The sequence below is a fragment of the Coregonus clupeaformis genome, chromosome 36 (assembly GCF_020615455.1).
Source record: "Coregonus clupeaformis isolate EN_2021a chromosome 36, ASM2061545v1, whole genome shotgun sequence".
Lineage (NCBI taxonomy): Eukaryota > Metazoa > Chordata > Actinopteri > Salmoniformes > Salmonidae > Coregonus > Coregonus clupeaformis.
The window spans coordinates 19,017,116-19,033,921 of NC_059227.1; the positions used below are offsets into that span (position 1 = coordinate 19,017,116).

Genomic DNA, 16,806 nt, shown 5'->3' on the forward strand with positions numbered 1-16,806 from the left:
AATTACCATAATAGGTTTCTGTTATGAAAAATCAGTTTTCGAATTATCTTGTTTTTTTCTGACATGGTATTTCTTAGATGTTTTGCTTTTTTAGGTGGACCTCGACTCTGTATGGACCTCCATGGTGCAAAACATTTGTATATTTTCATCTTTCATTAGTTATATGTGATTATGTGCCATCGTAATCATTATCAGTCATATTTATGATTGTAAGACCTGTCCGCTATTGAACTTCTGCCTCTACCAAGTCATAAAGACCTTCTAACAATTTAGACCAATGAAACCACCTGCCTTCTCTTCTGTATGATGTACTGTATGCAGGATATGATCTGGTATGGGCACTGGGCGCTGGGGCTTTCTTGGCCAAGTGTGGAGTGCAAAAGATGAAGTAAAACTGTAGGTCACAGTCGCAAACCTCTCTCCTTACTCACAACCGCACTGCTGGCCAACTTAACCACCAACTGTCAGATTAGATGAAGATCTGTGGTCTGATGCCAACCCTGTAGGGTTTCCATTAACTGTGACCAACTAGAAAGGCACTACTCAGGAGACGTTCAAATCCAGTCAGAGTTCTTGAGGAAATAGTGAGAAGCTGAGCTTAGCATAACCGCCCAAAAAAAATCACCATGTCTGAAGTTATCTTCATATAACAGGGTACAAGATACAAATTCCCATGAATCTAGAACACGTGTTATACCTAGTTTATCCATAGAATAACTTTCTGTGTGTAATTCAAACCACAAATCGAGCCACTCCTCAGAGCTCAAAGAGAACCTCAATAGTACTGCCACACCCAACTCTGAGACAACTATTGGATTTATGTGCTCATTTGCTAATTATTTCTTATTTTTATGTGTTTATACTTGATATGTGTGAGAAGTGAACTTGCATATGTGCTTCATAAACAGTCCAAAGATGACAAAGATTTTCCACAAACACGTGTAGCTTGGCAACAGAGTTAAAGCCTTGGCTGGAACCCTCTCTAGTCTCCAATAGCCCCTTTTTTGCACGGTTTCCTTCCATTCTTCTCTGGAAAAGCCCCACTAATGAAGTTCTGAGCTGATGTTGAAGTTCTGAGCTGACGTTCAGGCTCCTCTGTGCCCAACTCATTACAGACAGGGATTAATCCTTTCGGTTCCCGTTGGAGAAGTCCTGCTCCCTATAGGTTCACTGGGAAGTGATGAATGCTAAAAACATCCCCATTCAGACAGAGAGAGAGTTAAACAGCGTGTCAATTAACATTTGAACCCTAATTGGTCTGGCCCGTTGCTGGACTGTGCACTTTGCAGCTCCTAACTGTTATAATGAGTTGTCCACGTGCTGAATTCATTCCATGCAGAGTGCTTTGTCAGCTGTTCTATTGAAGATAGCCAGGGGTAAGTGACGAAAGAGCAGATAAGCTCAACTCTTTTACCATATCTGGACTAGATTTGGTAAATGTTGATAACTTCCTTTCAATAAAAAGTTATGTTGGGAAGTGTTGATTGAATCTTAGTTTTTCTTTGGCTGTTGGTGGTCCCTCGTAACCGACCAGGACAAAACCCCTTCATGTCAAGAGTTTAGAGGACAGAAACGATTCCACTTGACACCATGTCGCAGCCAACTTTCAAGGACCCCAAGTAGTTCACAACAGACAAGTTTTAGAAAAATGTCAAGCGGTATTGCTCAGGCTCTGCCCGCCAAATAAACCAGCGGCATAATTGATATAACTTTCCACAAATGACTACAGTGATTCTAGAAGTCTGCAGCAGAGGACCATAAATGTGTAGCACACTTAAATGTCGCAGCATGTTACAAAATTAAACCTATAAATGTTTCTCTGAAGAGGTAATTAAGCACAACAGATTCAGAGGCCTCATGTTGGACTGTGCTTGGGCTGTGTTTGTGTCTTGGCCGGCCATAGGGTTTCCAGCCGCAGAGCTAATATTTCGGTGAAAACACACAATGCATGATGACTGCCGTCAGGCGTTTGCATAGTTGTTACTTTCAATCAGTGTTTGGGGAGATGATTACATGACAAAAACAAATTAAACAAACTACTGAGGAAACTGAATGGATTGTTTGTCTCATGTCCATGCCCCAGGGTACAGATAGTAAAGTTACATTTAAAAAAAATCCTCGGTCTCATTACATGGTTTACTCGTGGTTCAAAGCTGTACAGTTGTGGTACAGGCGGTAGGTAGCCTAGCGGTTAAGAGCATTGGGCCAGTAACTGAAAGGTCGCTGGTTCGAATCCCTGAGTCGACTAGGTGAAAAATATGTTGATGTGCCCTTGAGCAAGGCACTTAACCCTAATTGCTCCTGTAAGTTGTGTCTACTGAAATGTAATAAAACATACCTTCACCCTATGAAGTTCAACATTAGCAGTGCATAGATGGAAGATATATATGAGTTTGGAAAAATTATGTTTATACTAGGCACAGGAAATGTTCAATTACCATAGTGAAAGCTGTCGGAGAGAGAACAGGTGCTTTCTACCTCAAGGGCTTCAGCTAAAAGATCCCCCTGCGGTCCCAGATTGCATCACTTCAACCAGCCAATCCCCCTCTCAGCAGGAGCTGCGCTTTGATTCCCTTATCAGAGAAAAACATCAGAGAAAGTGAAGTGGAATCAAACAAAAGCCTGGGTTCTACTTCTGACTATGTGCCTTTCAGCAGCTAGGTTTCATACCATACATCCCGCGCTACAGCCTGTAGTCTGGTCTGGTCTGTCCTGCTCATTGTCCAGCAGACAGTCCCTCCATAGCCACTCCTGGATGGAGTGGGTAACTCCCTGTCTGGGGCACTGACTGATCTACAGTATATGACACACAGCAGTTTAGAGTGCAGACCGTCCAGACGACCCTCCACTCCTCAATTATGCAATCAATCCCATAATATTGGGGAGGTATTTGTCTGAGCAGCGGATAAAGGTCGTTTCGGGAACAGGAAATTAAAGTGGAGCCTTTGTCTTGTCCAGATGGTATGTGAAAGGATTGTCTTGTCAAGAATAATAGCAGATTTTCGCTGATGTAAAACAACACAGATTTAACCTCCCATAATTGTATTCTCATTCCACCTGGAATTTCAAGGTGGTTTTCTATGGTTTTCAAACGGCTCTGGTTGCTCAGACAGTTCAGCAGGGTGCAGATGAGATTCCTCCCTTCAGAAGAACTGAAGCAGATGTCCACTGGTGTACCTGACTCTCTGTTTGGGGTATTACATTCTGGTGTTGCCATCACAACATGGAACTACTTGATGTGTATCCACCACAAACAGAACTCACACCGTGGGGATAAAATGGCAAACTGGAAGTGCAGGAGACATCAGGCAGCTGCTTTTGATCTGTCCTGATGTCAACTGCTCACTCTCAGGGTAATTTGTATTATTCTGTACGTAAATCTGTGATATTCCATTTAGTATGATATGTTTCGTTACGTTAGGTAACATTATGAATGGAATAGCGGTCGTAGAATATCATACGAATTAGAGGACATATCCCAGCTAGCACATAACTTTCTGAGAACCATATGTTTCTTAGAGCTTGGTGAGAGAGTGGTTTTCCTATGCTTATTTTGCATACAACCTTCCCACAACTTTCTGGGAATGGTGCAAGATACCCAGCTAGCACATAACGTTCTGAGAACCATATGTTTCTTAGGTGGGATTTTCAGTACTTCAGCATAACATTTCCTACAGATTTCCTCATGGTTCTATTTAAAGTCATGTTCTCAGAACATTCAGAGAATGTTGAAGTTGCACTATGCAGAAATCGCTCTGCCATTTCCTGGTTGCTAAAACTCTAATAGTTCACCTAACTTCAGTTTATGTGACAAAATAATCTAGCATAGTGTAGAGAATAATTGTACCATCTAAACCGCTATTAAATATATTTTCCATAACCAAAAATATTGTTGTTTCAGCTGTTTGAAGCTGGTGTACAAAACTGAAATACAACAATGCAAAAACAAAACTTAAGAACAGGAAGCATAGAAATAGCGCATATAGAACAGATCTACAGCTTCTTAGACTTGCGTTCAAGTACAATGATAGATCTATAACTCACATTTCTATGTGAATTTGGTCGGGTCGCCCAAAAAGTTACATATTGCCACTTTAAGAAACAACGTTCTTCTGTTTCAATTTCAGTATTTTAGCATAACGTTTTCTACAGATTTTCTCCATAGTGTTATTTAAAGTCATGTTCTCAGAACGTTCAGAGAACTTTAAGAAACAAAGTTTTTCTGTGGGAATTTCAGTACTTCAGCATAATGTTTTCTGCAGCTTTCCTCATGGATCTATTTAAGGGCATGATTAATTTTCTGAGATGGCCATGGAAATGTATAAGGACATGCAATATACAGAGTAAATCCGATGAGACTCTTTTCCTCACTTCCCCACCACTGTTACTGCAGCCTGAGTACAAGTTAATGCCCTGTTTAATATGTGCGTGACTCCGAGAGCCGAACACAAACTGTAATGTGTTCCAGATGACAGGCTCGTCACGGCCTACACACTCTGATGTGCTGAAAAGAAGAGTGACTTGGCACCCTGTGACAACGCTCAGTGCTGCTAGCCGCCCCCAGATCTGGGAGGAGCAATCAACAACACTGACAAGGCCCTGACATGTATTAACAGAAAGACATGATGGCACTGACTCACTGCTTTTTACATTTGCCCTCGGAGGAATGCAGCTCTAATAGTCCTCTCCGTGTGTCTTCTTGACCGTGGGACTTTGAAGTGGACGCAGACTGAGCCAGCCCAGCGAGCCACCCTGTAAAGTCATGTCAGTATGTACGCCCCATGGCTCACATTAAGTTGTTTGAACTGGCAGAGCCTGGGTGTACCTGTATATTTTCCTTGGCTGTCGCTCAGAGCCCTATAAGAATCTGAGATCCCTTTGATTGTGCGTGGGCTGCTTCTTGGCCAGTCTGTGACGCTGTGGATGAAAGAGCCGAGCTGGTCTGAGCAGGATCCAGGATGGACGTCTCTCTGCCCTCTACTCCCAGAGACAATGGTCCTATTGTGGGGTGGGTGTACTGGCTGAGCCCTAGGGCTGGGTGGGCCTCCTGGACACAGCATGGGAGTGGAGGCCTGGGTGATAACGTAGTGGCACAGGATGCTACTGGGCTCTGGCCTGGTGTCTACTCAAACAGTCTGACACTGTGTCCTCATCAGGAAACAAGACAGCTGTTGTGGGCCTACTGAGTGTCCCTGCCAAGGCATGGCTAGACCAGACCAGACCAGACCAGAGCAGAGCTGGGTGGACAAAGTGTTTGATTCTCCCCAGAGAGCCCTCTGGTAATGTCAAAAACACCCAGACCTGTGAATGGGATTGTAACTAATCTGTAGGTCCGTCACTGGGAGAGAGTACTTTCTCATATGCAGGAAAGAGACGATGATGGAGAAAGAGTTTCTCTGAGTTTGTAATGATTTCATCAGGCCGACGATCGTGTGTAAATCTGCTTCTTGTTAGCTAGACACTGTCAAAAACATACTCATATTCCAGGGTTTTTTCAGTAAATGACTCATATAGGATAAAATCATGTTGACTCTATCTGAATGTCATATATAATTTATGACAGAGCCAGTCAGAGACAAAACAGCCAAATGTGAGGAGTGGGAGACTGTCAGGGCTGATAGGGCTGTACAAAGGCACTGTCTGTCTGTCTGCAGCACAAAGACTGTCAGCCCCTGCCCTGCTCTGCCCTGCACAGTGTCTGTCCCTGTCAGGGTGATTCTCTAAAATGCATGCTTCTAAGCCCTAACCCTGCTTCTTTTACCTGGTTGTCTTTTAAGGTTCCCTTTAACTTAATCAATTACATATTCTTTGACAGATGCCTGCAAATATTTGTGTCCTTCCTCTAGGCACATTCAGAGAGAGATGAGAGAAATTGATGTACAATACTATTTGCTTGTATTTTGTAATGGTTGCCGTGCCGGTGTGTACAGTTGAAGTCAGAAGTTTACATACACCTTAGCCAAATACATTTAAACTCAGCTTTCACAATTACTGATATTTAATCCTAGTAGAAATTCCCTGTTTTAGGTCAGTTAGGATCACCACTTTATTTTAAGAATGTGAAATGTCAGAATAATAGTAGAGAGAATGATTTATTTCAGATTTTATTTATTTCATCACATTCCCAGTGGGTCAGAAGTTTACATACACTCAATTAGTATTTGGTAGCATTGCCTTTCAATTGTTTAACTTGGGTCAAACGTTTCGGGTAGCCTTCCACAAGCTTCCCACAATAAGTTGGGTGAATTTTAGCCCATTCCTCCTGACAGAGCTGGTGTAACTGAGTCAGGTTTGTAGGCCTCCTTGCTCGCACACACTTTTTCAGTTCTGCCCACAGATGTTCTATAGGATTGAGGTCAGGGCTTTGTGATGGCCACTCCAATACCTTGACTTTGTTGTCCTTAAGCCATTTTGCCACAACTTTGGAAGTATGCTTGGGGTCATTGTCCATTTGGAAGACCCATTTGCGACCAAGCTTTAACTTCCTGACTGATGTCTTGAGATGTTGCTTCAATATATCCACATAATTTTCCTTCCTCATGATGCCATCTATTTTGTGAAGTGCACCAGTCCCTCCTGCAGCAAAGCACCCCCACAGCATGATGCTGGGGGGGGGGGGTACTGTCACGACTTCCTCCGAAGCTGCCTCCTCTCCTTGTTCGGGCAGGCTTCGGCGTTCATCGTCACCGGCCTTCTAGCCACTGCCGCTCCTCATCTCATCATTACATTTGTTTTGTCTTGTTGTTTGACCTGGTTCATATCCCCTCATCAGTACCTGTATAAGTGTTCCCTCTGCCCCCTTGTCTTTGTGTGTGATTGTTTATTGTGGAGGTTAGTTTAGCTTGGTGGAGCTCCTTGTATTTTGTATCACCGGGATATTTCACCCGTGTGCCTTGTTGTTTCCCTGTGCACCTGATTTACGCACTGGAGTGTTTGAGGCATTGCTGCGTACCGCTGTGTTTTCGGAATAAACCCTTTTATTCTGTGATTTACCCTCCTGTGCCTGACTCCTTCAAAATCACTCACCACAGGCTGAGGTCCTTGATGATCTTCTTGGCCTTCCTGCAACACCTGGTGAGCACCCAATGGTGCCTTCGGCTGAGCGTACCACCCACTGTAGAGCCTTGCGGTCAGTGGCGGTGGAGTTGCCGTTCCAGGCTGTGATGCAGCCCGACAGTATGCTCTCGATGGTGCAAATGATTAAATCAGTGACCAGTTTTGTTAAACTTTAGATTTTCACCTGAACACCCAAGGCCAAAGAAATGTATAATACAAACCTAGCGAGACATGAACCACATCAGACAGTGCTGTTATAATATTGTGCCATGACATGTTCCAGGCACTGTTGTAATAGATCCCCTCAACTAAGGCCCATAGAGTCCATTCAGGGAGAGATTCAGTGATCCTCTGAGACCTAAATGGAGAGAGTCGGCCAGGCCGCTCTTTAGAGGCTGCTCTCGTTCTGTTCAAGAACAAATGAGCAGGCCGTGGCAATCACCTTCCCCACATGTGGCTTTTGTAGTCCATTAAGCCGGTCCCAGGCCAGCCCTGGGTGTGGGTCCCCAAGCCCCAACAGCGCCAACCTCAGGCCCCTTTGGTCATATGAGCCTCTGAGGGCAAACAGGTGCTATAGGCCTTGCAAACTGTCAAACTGCCACTACCCCTTTTGGGAATGTGTGGGACGTTTTTCAGAGACTGGAATGAGTACCAGAGACATCATGCCCATATGGGGCACAGGGGCACGTGCCTCCTCAGGTTTGTCTTGTTTAAACAAAACAAAATGTATGTACTGAATAAAAACGTGTTGGTCCCATGTTTCATGAGCTGAAATAAAATATCCCAGAAATTTTCCATGTGCACAAAAAGCATTTCTCTCAAATGTTTTTGTTAGTGAGCATTTATCCTTTCCCAAGATAATCCATCCACCTGACAGGTGTGGCATATCAAGAAGCTTATTAAACAGCATGAACATTACACAGGTGCAGCTTGTGCTGTGGACAATAAAAGGCCACTCTATAATGTGAAGTTTTGTCACACAACACAATGCCACAGATGTCTTAAGTTTTCAGGGAGTGTGCAATTGGCATGCTGACTGCAGGAGTTTCCACCAGAGCTGTTCCAAGAGAATGTAATGTTCATTTCTCTACCATAAGCCGCCTCCCACGTCGTTTTAGATAATTTGGCATTACGTTCAACTGGCCTCACAACCGCAGACCACGTGTAACTATGCCAGCTCAGGACCTCCACATCCGGCTTCTTCACCTGTGGGATCGTCTGAGACCAGCCACCAGGACAGCTGATGAAAATGTGGGGTTGCAGAACTGAATAATTTCTGCACAAACTGTCAGAAACCATCTCACGGAAGCTCCTCTGCGTGCTCATCGTCCTCACCAGAGTCTTGACCTGACTGCAGTTCGGTGTCGTAACTGACTTCAGTGGGCAAATGCTCACCTTTGATGTCCAATGGCATGCTGGAGAAGTGTGCTCTTCACGGATGAATCCCGGTTTCAACTGTACCGGGCAGATGGCGTCGTGTGGGCGAGAGGTTTGCTGATGTCAACGTTGTGAACAGAGTGCACCATGGTGCTGGTGGGGTTATGGTATGGGCAGGCATAAGCTAAGGAAAATGAACACAGTGGCATTTTATCGATGGCATGTTGAATGCAGAGAGATACCGTGATGAGATCCTGAGGCCCATTGTCATGCCATTCATCCACTGCCATCACCTCATGTTTCAGCATGATAATGCACGGCCCCATGTCGCAAGGATCTGTACACAATTCCTGGAAGCTAAAAATGTCCCAGTTCTTCCATGGCCTGCATGCTCACCAGACATGTCACCGATTGAGCATGTTTGGGATGCTATGGATCGACGTGTACGACAGCATGTTCCAGTTCCTTATTTCCTTATATGAACTGTAACTCAGTAAAATCTTTGAAATTGTTGCATGTTGCGTTTATATTTTTGTTCAGTGTATATACTCTAAATACAGTATATATACATGTCTATATTAATACAATTTTGTTGCTGTTGTTGTTGTTTCTCTGTAATACTGCTAGCCACCTAGCAATTTTTTGAAGTTCGCTTTAGCTAGCCCAGATAGGTTCCAAATCTCCCACCCTCATAACTAGCTACCAAGAAGCCATTTCAGGCTATCAATCAAGTTAGAGTAGCCAGCTTGTCTAACTAGCTTAGCTGGCATGCCTACTGGCAAGGTTGGTAGATTTGAGAAAAGCAAACAATAACTTAATGTAGCCTACTGAATAAGACTCACATTCCTTTCAATCTTTTACCCAGATTTTAGCAGAGATGCAGAGAAGCATATTTTGTTTCTTTAAAATAAGAACCACCAGTCAGGAGTATACAGACAGCTCAAGAGGTATGCTTAGATATGCCGAAAAATTTAGCATAATGATTATGGCTAGATTGCAGGAAAAAGCTGTTTCAGGAGTTTGAAAATTGCAGAATTCTCCAACTTTCCAACGGGGGGCCTAGCCCCCCTCCGGACCACCCCCAGCCATCCTCATGTACTTTATGCCGCCTCAGATTTTTGGGGTGCATGACACCCCTGATGAGGACCATGCTTAAATGTACATTTACATTTACATAATTTAGCAGACGTCTTATCCAGAGCGACTTACAGTTAGTGAGTGCATACATTATTTTATTTTTCATACTGGCCCCCCGTGGGAATGGAACCCACATGGTCATGGATAATTAGCTATACATACCCCCCACCCTCTCCCCTCCCCCTACAGCTCTAGTCGCCCCAGACTCATGATTCTCCAGGGACTAGTCAACTTTATCTAGCCAATCATTGTGTTTATGTTATTGTTAGTTCCAGATCATTTGGTCATAGAGCCCTAACGAGCTATGGTGGGTATGTTTTGGTTTTAGATTTATAGTACATCCACTGGTAGAGGAGGTGTATAGCTGAAAAAGGTATGGTTCTTTATTGAGGCATTGATATTATTCTTGTACAAGACCTAATGAAAAAATACTATAGTATACTATGGTCTAAATACTGTAATGTTATTCTATTTATATACTGTAGTATTCAGTAGTGTTTTTGCGGACATGACTGTAGTATACTATAGTATTCACTCTAGTGTTTTTGCGGACGTGACTAGTATACTATAGTATTCACTGTAGTATTTTTGCAGACATGACTGTAGTATAATATAGTATTCACTGTAGTGTTTTTACTGACATTACTGTAGTATACTATAATATTCACTATAGTGTATTTGCAGACTTTACTGTAGTATTCACTGTAGTGTTTTTGCAGACATGACTAGTATACTATAGTATTCACTGTAGTGTTTTTGCGGACCTTACTGTAGTATTGACTATAGGGTTTTGCAGACATGACTAGTATACTGTAGTATTTACTGTAAAGTTTTTGTGGACATAAGTGTAGTATACTGTAGTATTTTTGTAGACATGACTGTAGTATACTGTAGTAACCTGCCATCTAGGGTTAGCTAAAATGGCATAACTACCAGACTAGACCAGTTACTGTTTAATGATGGGAACACCTCAACCAGAACGTAATACTCACAAGTTCGTGACAGGCCACCTATTGAGTTGGGTCAACAGTTCTGAGCAATGCAACGGACCAGACAACACTTCAGCAAAAATATATAATTTTATTACAATTGTAACATCTAAGACAGGTTCTAGGCCCATTAAAGGGAAACAGCACAGAGGCAGATATAAAGAACAAGCAAAGCTTATTAATGCTTAGAGGATTAGGTTTGCTTGTTTGACAGATAAATAACACATTAACAAGAGTACACCAAAATGACTTCTTAGATCTGTTACTTCCTCTGAAATGCAACAGTGCTTTCACAGAGATTCAGCTGACCATAAGTAAGTAAGCATGTCGCTGTTAGTCTACACCAGTTGTTTACAAAGCATGCAACAAATACAATTTGATTTGACCAAGTTCATTATGTTGTTTTGTAGTTAGATTGGTAAAAACAAAGTCAAATTGATTGTATGATTGTATAATTGATTAATAAATGCATACATGGCTGTCTCAAAGAAATGTAAGGATATTGAACTCAAAAGATGCCCAATGATTGAACAGAGCAGTAGCTGAGTTTATCTATCTGGATCAAGTGCCATTCTGTGACTTTGGTTAATACGCCATCTTTTTTTGTTGTTGTGGTATCGTTTCTGGTATCGAGTATAGTGATGGTATCGAGTATCGTGATACTAAACCTGGTATCGTATCGAAGTTGTCACGTTCGTTCATGAACGGGGCAGACCAAGGCGCAGCGTGATATGCATACATGTTTATTTGACTATTAAACACAATGACAAAACAAGAAACGAAACGTGAAGTCCAAGGTACTCAAACAAAAAAAATTCTTGGGGTTGCCTCTCGGGTCTCCGTCGTCGGCACTCCTCTTCCCGTGAGGACTCCTCCGGGAGCCCCCACGAGTTAGGGAACAGAACCTCGTCGTCGTCGTCATCCGCCGACTCCTCAGTATAATACTGTTCCCACTCCTCTTCCCATGGTCGTAGGGACCCAATCTGAAAACCAACCGGGTGCAGTGGTCGGGGCTCTTCTCTCTCGCTCCCCGACCACCCCTTTAGCCCCCCCAAAAAATGTTCTTGGGGCTGTCTCTCAGGCTTCCTCCTCGCCCGGCGTCCTCTGTGTTGCCGTTGCTCCTTTCCTGCCTGGGCATCTACCTTCGCCCATGGCCCTTTCCCCACGAATATCTCCTCCCATGACCACAATTTGCCCACCTGTGACATGGCAATTCGCTCTTCCTGGGCACGCTGCTTGGTCCTCGTTTGGTGGGATCTTCTGTCACGTTCTTTCATGAACGGGGCAGACCAAGGTGCAGCGTGATATGCATACATGTTTATTTAAATATTAAACACAATGACAAAACAAGAAACGAAACGTGAAGTCCAAGGTACTCAAACAACATACCTAACACGGAACAAGATCCCACAACCCACTAGTGCCAATAGGCTGCCTAAGTATGGTCCCCAATCAGAGACAACGAGCGACAGCTGCCTCTGATTTGGAACCACACCGGCCAACATAGATCTAGACATACTAGAACTACAACATAGAAATACACAACAAGGAATACACACACCCTGACTCAACATATAAGCGTCCCCTGAGTCCGGGCGTGACAGAAGTCAAAATTCTGGTATCGTGACAACACTACAGTGTGTAGTATAGTATTCTCCAGTACACTACAAAATGAACATTCTAAATTAAGCACTACATGATCGAGGGATACTACAGTGTGGCGTATAGGATTCTATAGTATACTACAGTTTACTACCCGAATTCTATAGTAAGTACTATAGTATTCTATAGTACAGTGTATTATTTTTTTTATGTGGGAGAGGAAATCAGTTCTTATTGACAATAACACACTTCCACTAGGTGAAAAGTCCCTGCATACTGAACTCATGGGACAGACACAGAACATGTGTGAGGCTACTATTTTATGAAGAGGCTTGTTAAGAAGCAAAAGCTACGGTTGATAATCAGGAACATGCATTGGGTGTGGGGATGTGAAATCCAATAACAGGAAAAGGAGAGGAGCGTGGCCTGTATTTTTCAGCCTCCTCTCCTCTTGAACTAGTTTGAGAGCAAACAGCTGACTAGCACCTGGTCCTAGAGATCATCTTGCACAGTAACATCCTGTAAAACCACATGATGCACCAGGACAGTGAGGCCTCTGGGAATAATAGGTCCGCCACCACACCCTCACAGGGATGTTTTACACATTGACTCTCCATTCTTTTACAGACTCTCCAGTCGTCACGGTAGGTAGTCCAGGGGAGGAATGGGGTTGTTGACCTCGCCTGCTGGCTGTTTCGATGAGCAGTCCAGTTTACTGGTCACCACACCCCTGTTTGCAAATTTGTTTGGCTCTAGTGCAAGGGTAAATGTTGCATGGGTGATGATGAAATTCATACATTAGATATCCTCCAGAGCATTGCTTGAAACTTAATTGGGCTCCCAGATTCCTGTAAACAGAAATGCATCAATAGGAGAAATAGAAAAAGTATTTGTGCATTTTGGAGCCTTTTATGGAATGTGACTGTTAACTTGTGTGAGTTCTTGTTACTGTCCTGTGGTAGAGCAGGGACAGGTCAAGGTCATGCGAAGAGCCGCAGTGCGTTACCAGAGACTTCGGTGTCTCCAAGGATGAGTGATTGAATGCTAAATGAGGGCAGACCTTCACCTACTCTATATTCACCCTAGTCAGTCCAGGATCCCACATCTCTCTTCTTAATTTATCCTTCTGGGAAACAAATCCATCTGTTTTGGTTTTGTGCTTTTTGGCACGTTCCCACGTTACTCTTCAACCCACATTAGAGCCAAAGTTGCCATCCGTGACTTCCTGATTAATAACAATTAGGTTTATCTACGTGTGGAAATAACATACTGTAAGATAGACTGTCATTTTGGAATGAGAAAGTCTCTGTGGTTGAGCGCCAGCTTATTTTGGTTTTCAGCTCATTAACTTTGTAAAGAACATAAAATGAGAAGTAATATAAAGTCTCTTTGTGCAACCATGTAGGCAACATTTCCCTCATATTGAAATAATTAAATTAGTTCTGGTCCTCAACACACACATAGGCAACAATTTTATAATAGCCGTGGAGAAGGATGAGAGGGATTTTGAACATGTGTGCTGGGAATTGGCCATTTCCTTCCATTTCCCCAACATTCTATTATTCTCAGATTGAGCCACATCACTTTTTTTGACATAAGGGTCTCGAAAGTATAAGAGAGGATGTCGTCATTGCAGAGCTGAGAGGATTTAGTTTCAAAATATCTCTCTGGCTGACTGCACTGTTACCAAGCAACTTCACTCCGACAGAACATAAACCTTAAAAGCCTTCTCTTGTTATAGAGGTTGTTTAAAATAGATCACTTCTCTTTCCTTTCCAAAGACGTTAACAACAAACAGTCATTGCCAATGGTATAAAAGAGATCACAACACTATCTTGCCGTTTTAATAGTAATACTGTAGTGTACAACTCTAGTGTTATTAATCATCATTCCAGTGACAATTAAGTGATCCAATGCGGTGGATTCTGTTGATAAATGTTCAGGAGCCATATACTGTAGCGTTGTTGATCTGTAGCGTTTTCTATCTGCTATGGAGATGTAGGAGATGTATAATTGAACCTCTCCTCTTTCTCCTCTCTTCCATGTGTCCTCCTCAGTGTCCAGGTCCCAGATGTCCTCAGAGAAGCAGGAGGCACTGATGGAGAACATGACCCGTATGGAGGACCGCTCTCGGGAGCTTCAGCAGTCCCTGGGTGACATCTCCTCTCAGGCAGACCTCCTGGAGAACATCTGGAAGCTGGAGAGCCTGTTGCAGAACCACAGCGAGTCCTTAAAGCAGCTGGGCCGGGCAGTGAGTGGCCTGGAGAGGGACATCAGGGATCTGCAAGGCCACTGCCAGTCGACAGACAGCACCATGGAGCAGCTGGGGGACCGTGTCTCCGTCCTGAACCGCTCCACCCAGAGGAACGTGAGTAGGCTCAGCAACCAGCTGGTCCAGGCCTCGGTCTCACTGCACGACCACAACCTCCTGCTGAGGAGCACGGCGGACCAAGTGGACCAGCTCAAGGACAGGCTGGAGGAGGTTGGCTGGACGGTCGGCGCAGTCAACCACACGTTCACCAGCGACATCAGCGTCCATCACCTAAAGATCCAGGACCTGCAGGTGCAGATCAGCAACGCAAGCCAGGACGCAATGTACATGAGGGAGACACAAGTGCACATGGAGGAGACCCTGAAGAATGAGGTCGAGATCCTCAGCACCATCACAGAAGACCTGAGGCTCAAGGACTGGGAACACTCCTATATCCTCAAGAACATCACCTTCTTAGAAGGTAACGGCCCCATCACTGATCACTGGCTAGAATGAAGTTTATGTCATTATAATCTCCCTATGATTACTGAGCTCCTTTCACGACGGTTAAGGAAAATGTTGAAGATGTTGATGTTATGTATGGTAACTCTAGAATCAATTACAGATTGTATTGAGACTTGCTCTCATACTCAATAAATTTCAAATAAGTATGTCATTATTAATGTTAGCAGGAATTAGACAGAATTCAGTGATGTGAATCCATGCCAAATAAGACTTTGAATCAGAATCTGATTTATATTGTATGTGGATGGGACAGTGTTTTATCTAGGCTGGAAACAATTGTGGGTTACATTTAGAAGCCTCCAAAACCAAGGAACTTAGCCCTGTCATTTGTTCCACTGAAAATCCCATTTGTTTGTCATTAAGCATGGGTTTAGCCAGGAAAGCTGCACACCTTTTCGTGGTAATTGGCGTTTCTGGCCATGATGCCTCCTCTCCCTCCCTTCCTCACTCCATCCCTCCATCCCAATACCTTTAGCTTACATTGCATTCGGAAAGTATTCAGACCCCTTGACTTTTTCCACATTTAGTTACGTTACAGCCTTATTCTAGAATTGATTAAATTGTTCTTTCCCCCTCATCAATCTACACACAATACCCCATAATGACAAAGCAAAAACTGGTTTTTAGAAATGTTTGCAAATGTATTAAAAGTTAAAAAACTGAAATATCACATTTACATAAGTATTCAGACCCTTTACTCAGTACTTTGAAGAAGCACCTTTGGCAGCGATTACAACCTTGAGTCTTCTTGGGTATGACGCTACAAGCTTGGCACACCTGTATTTGGGGAGTTTCTCCCATTCTTCTCTGCAGAACCTCTCAAGCTCTGTCAGGTTGGATGGGGAGTGTTGCTGCACAGCTATTTTCAGGTCTCTCCAGAGATGTTCGATTGTGTTCAAGTCCGGGCTCTGGCTGGGCCACTCATCCTGGTTTTGAGACCACCAGTAAAGATCCTTGTTTCACCATCTCTGACTACTGCCTACTGTCTATCCTGCACCGTACCTGGGTCACACCTCACACCAACCCTTACATTTACATTTTACATTTTAGTCATTTAGCAGACACTCTTATCCAGAGCGACTTACAGTTAGTGAGTGCATAAATTGTTCATACTGTCCCCCTGTGGGAATCGAACCCACAACCCTGGCGTTGCAAGCGCCATGCTCTACCAACTGAGCTACAGGAAGGCTTTCATGGGCCATTCAAGGACATTCAGAAACTTTTCCCGAAGCCACTTCTGCGTTGACTTGGCTGTGTGCTTAGGGTTGTTGTCCTGTTGTAAGGTGAACCTTCACCCAAGTCTGAGGTCCTGAGTGCTCTCGAGCAGGTTTTCATCAAGGATCTCTCTGTACTTTGCGCCGTTCAACTTTCCCTCAATCCTGACTAGTCTCCCAGTCCTTGTCACTGAAAAACATCCCCACAGCATGATGCTGCCACCACCATGCTTCACCGTAGGGATGGTGCCAGGCTTCCTCCAGACGCGACGCTTGGCATTCAGGCCAAAGAGTTCAATCTTGGTTTCACCAGACCAGAGAATCTTGTTTCTTATGGTCTGAGAGTCCTTTAGGTGCCTTTTGGCAAACTCCAAGCGGGCTGTCATGTGCCTTTTACTAAGGAGTGGCTTCTGTCTGGCCACTCTACCATAAAGGCCTGATTGGTGGAGTGCTGCAGAGATGGTTGTCCTTCTGGAAGGTTCTCCTATCTCCACAGAAGAACTCTGGAGCTCTGTCAGAGTGGCCATCGGGTTCTTGGTCACCTCCCTGACCAAGGCCCTTCTCCCCCGATTGCTCAGTTTGGCCGGACGGCCAGCTCTAGGAAGAGTCTAGGTGGTTCCAAACTACTTCCATTTAAGAATGACGGAGGCCACTG

General features: G+C 43.9%; 1 protein-coding gene across 1 annotated transcript in view; it reads left to right on the forward strand.

Moving 5' to 3' along the window:
* The window catches only part of LOC121552905 (scavenger receptor class A member 5-like), a 53,679-nt gene that overhangs the window by 13,917 nt on the left and 22,956 nt on the right, over positions 1-16,806 (forward strand). Inside the window, exon 4 of the mRNA XM_041866001.2 lies at positions 14,219-14,893. Within this exon, the coding sequence (XP_041721935.2) occupies positions 14,219-14,893 (675 nt within the window). The remainder of the gene's footprint in view (positions 1-14,218; positions 14,894-16,806) is intronic.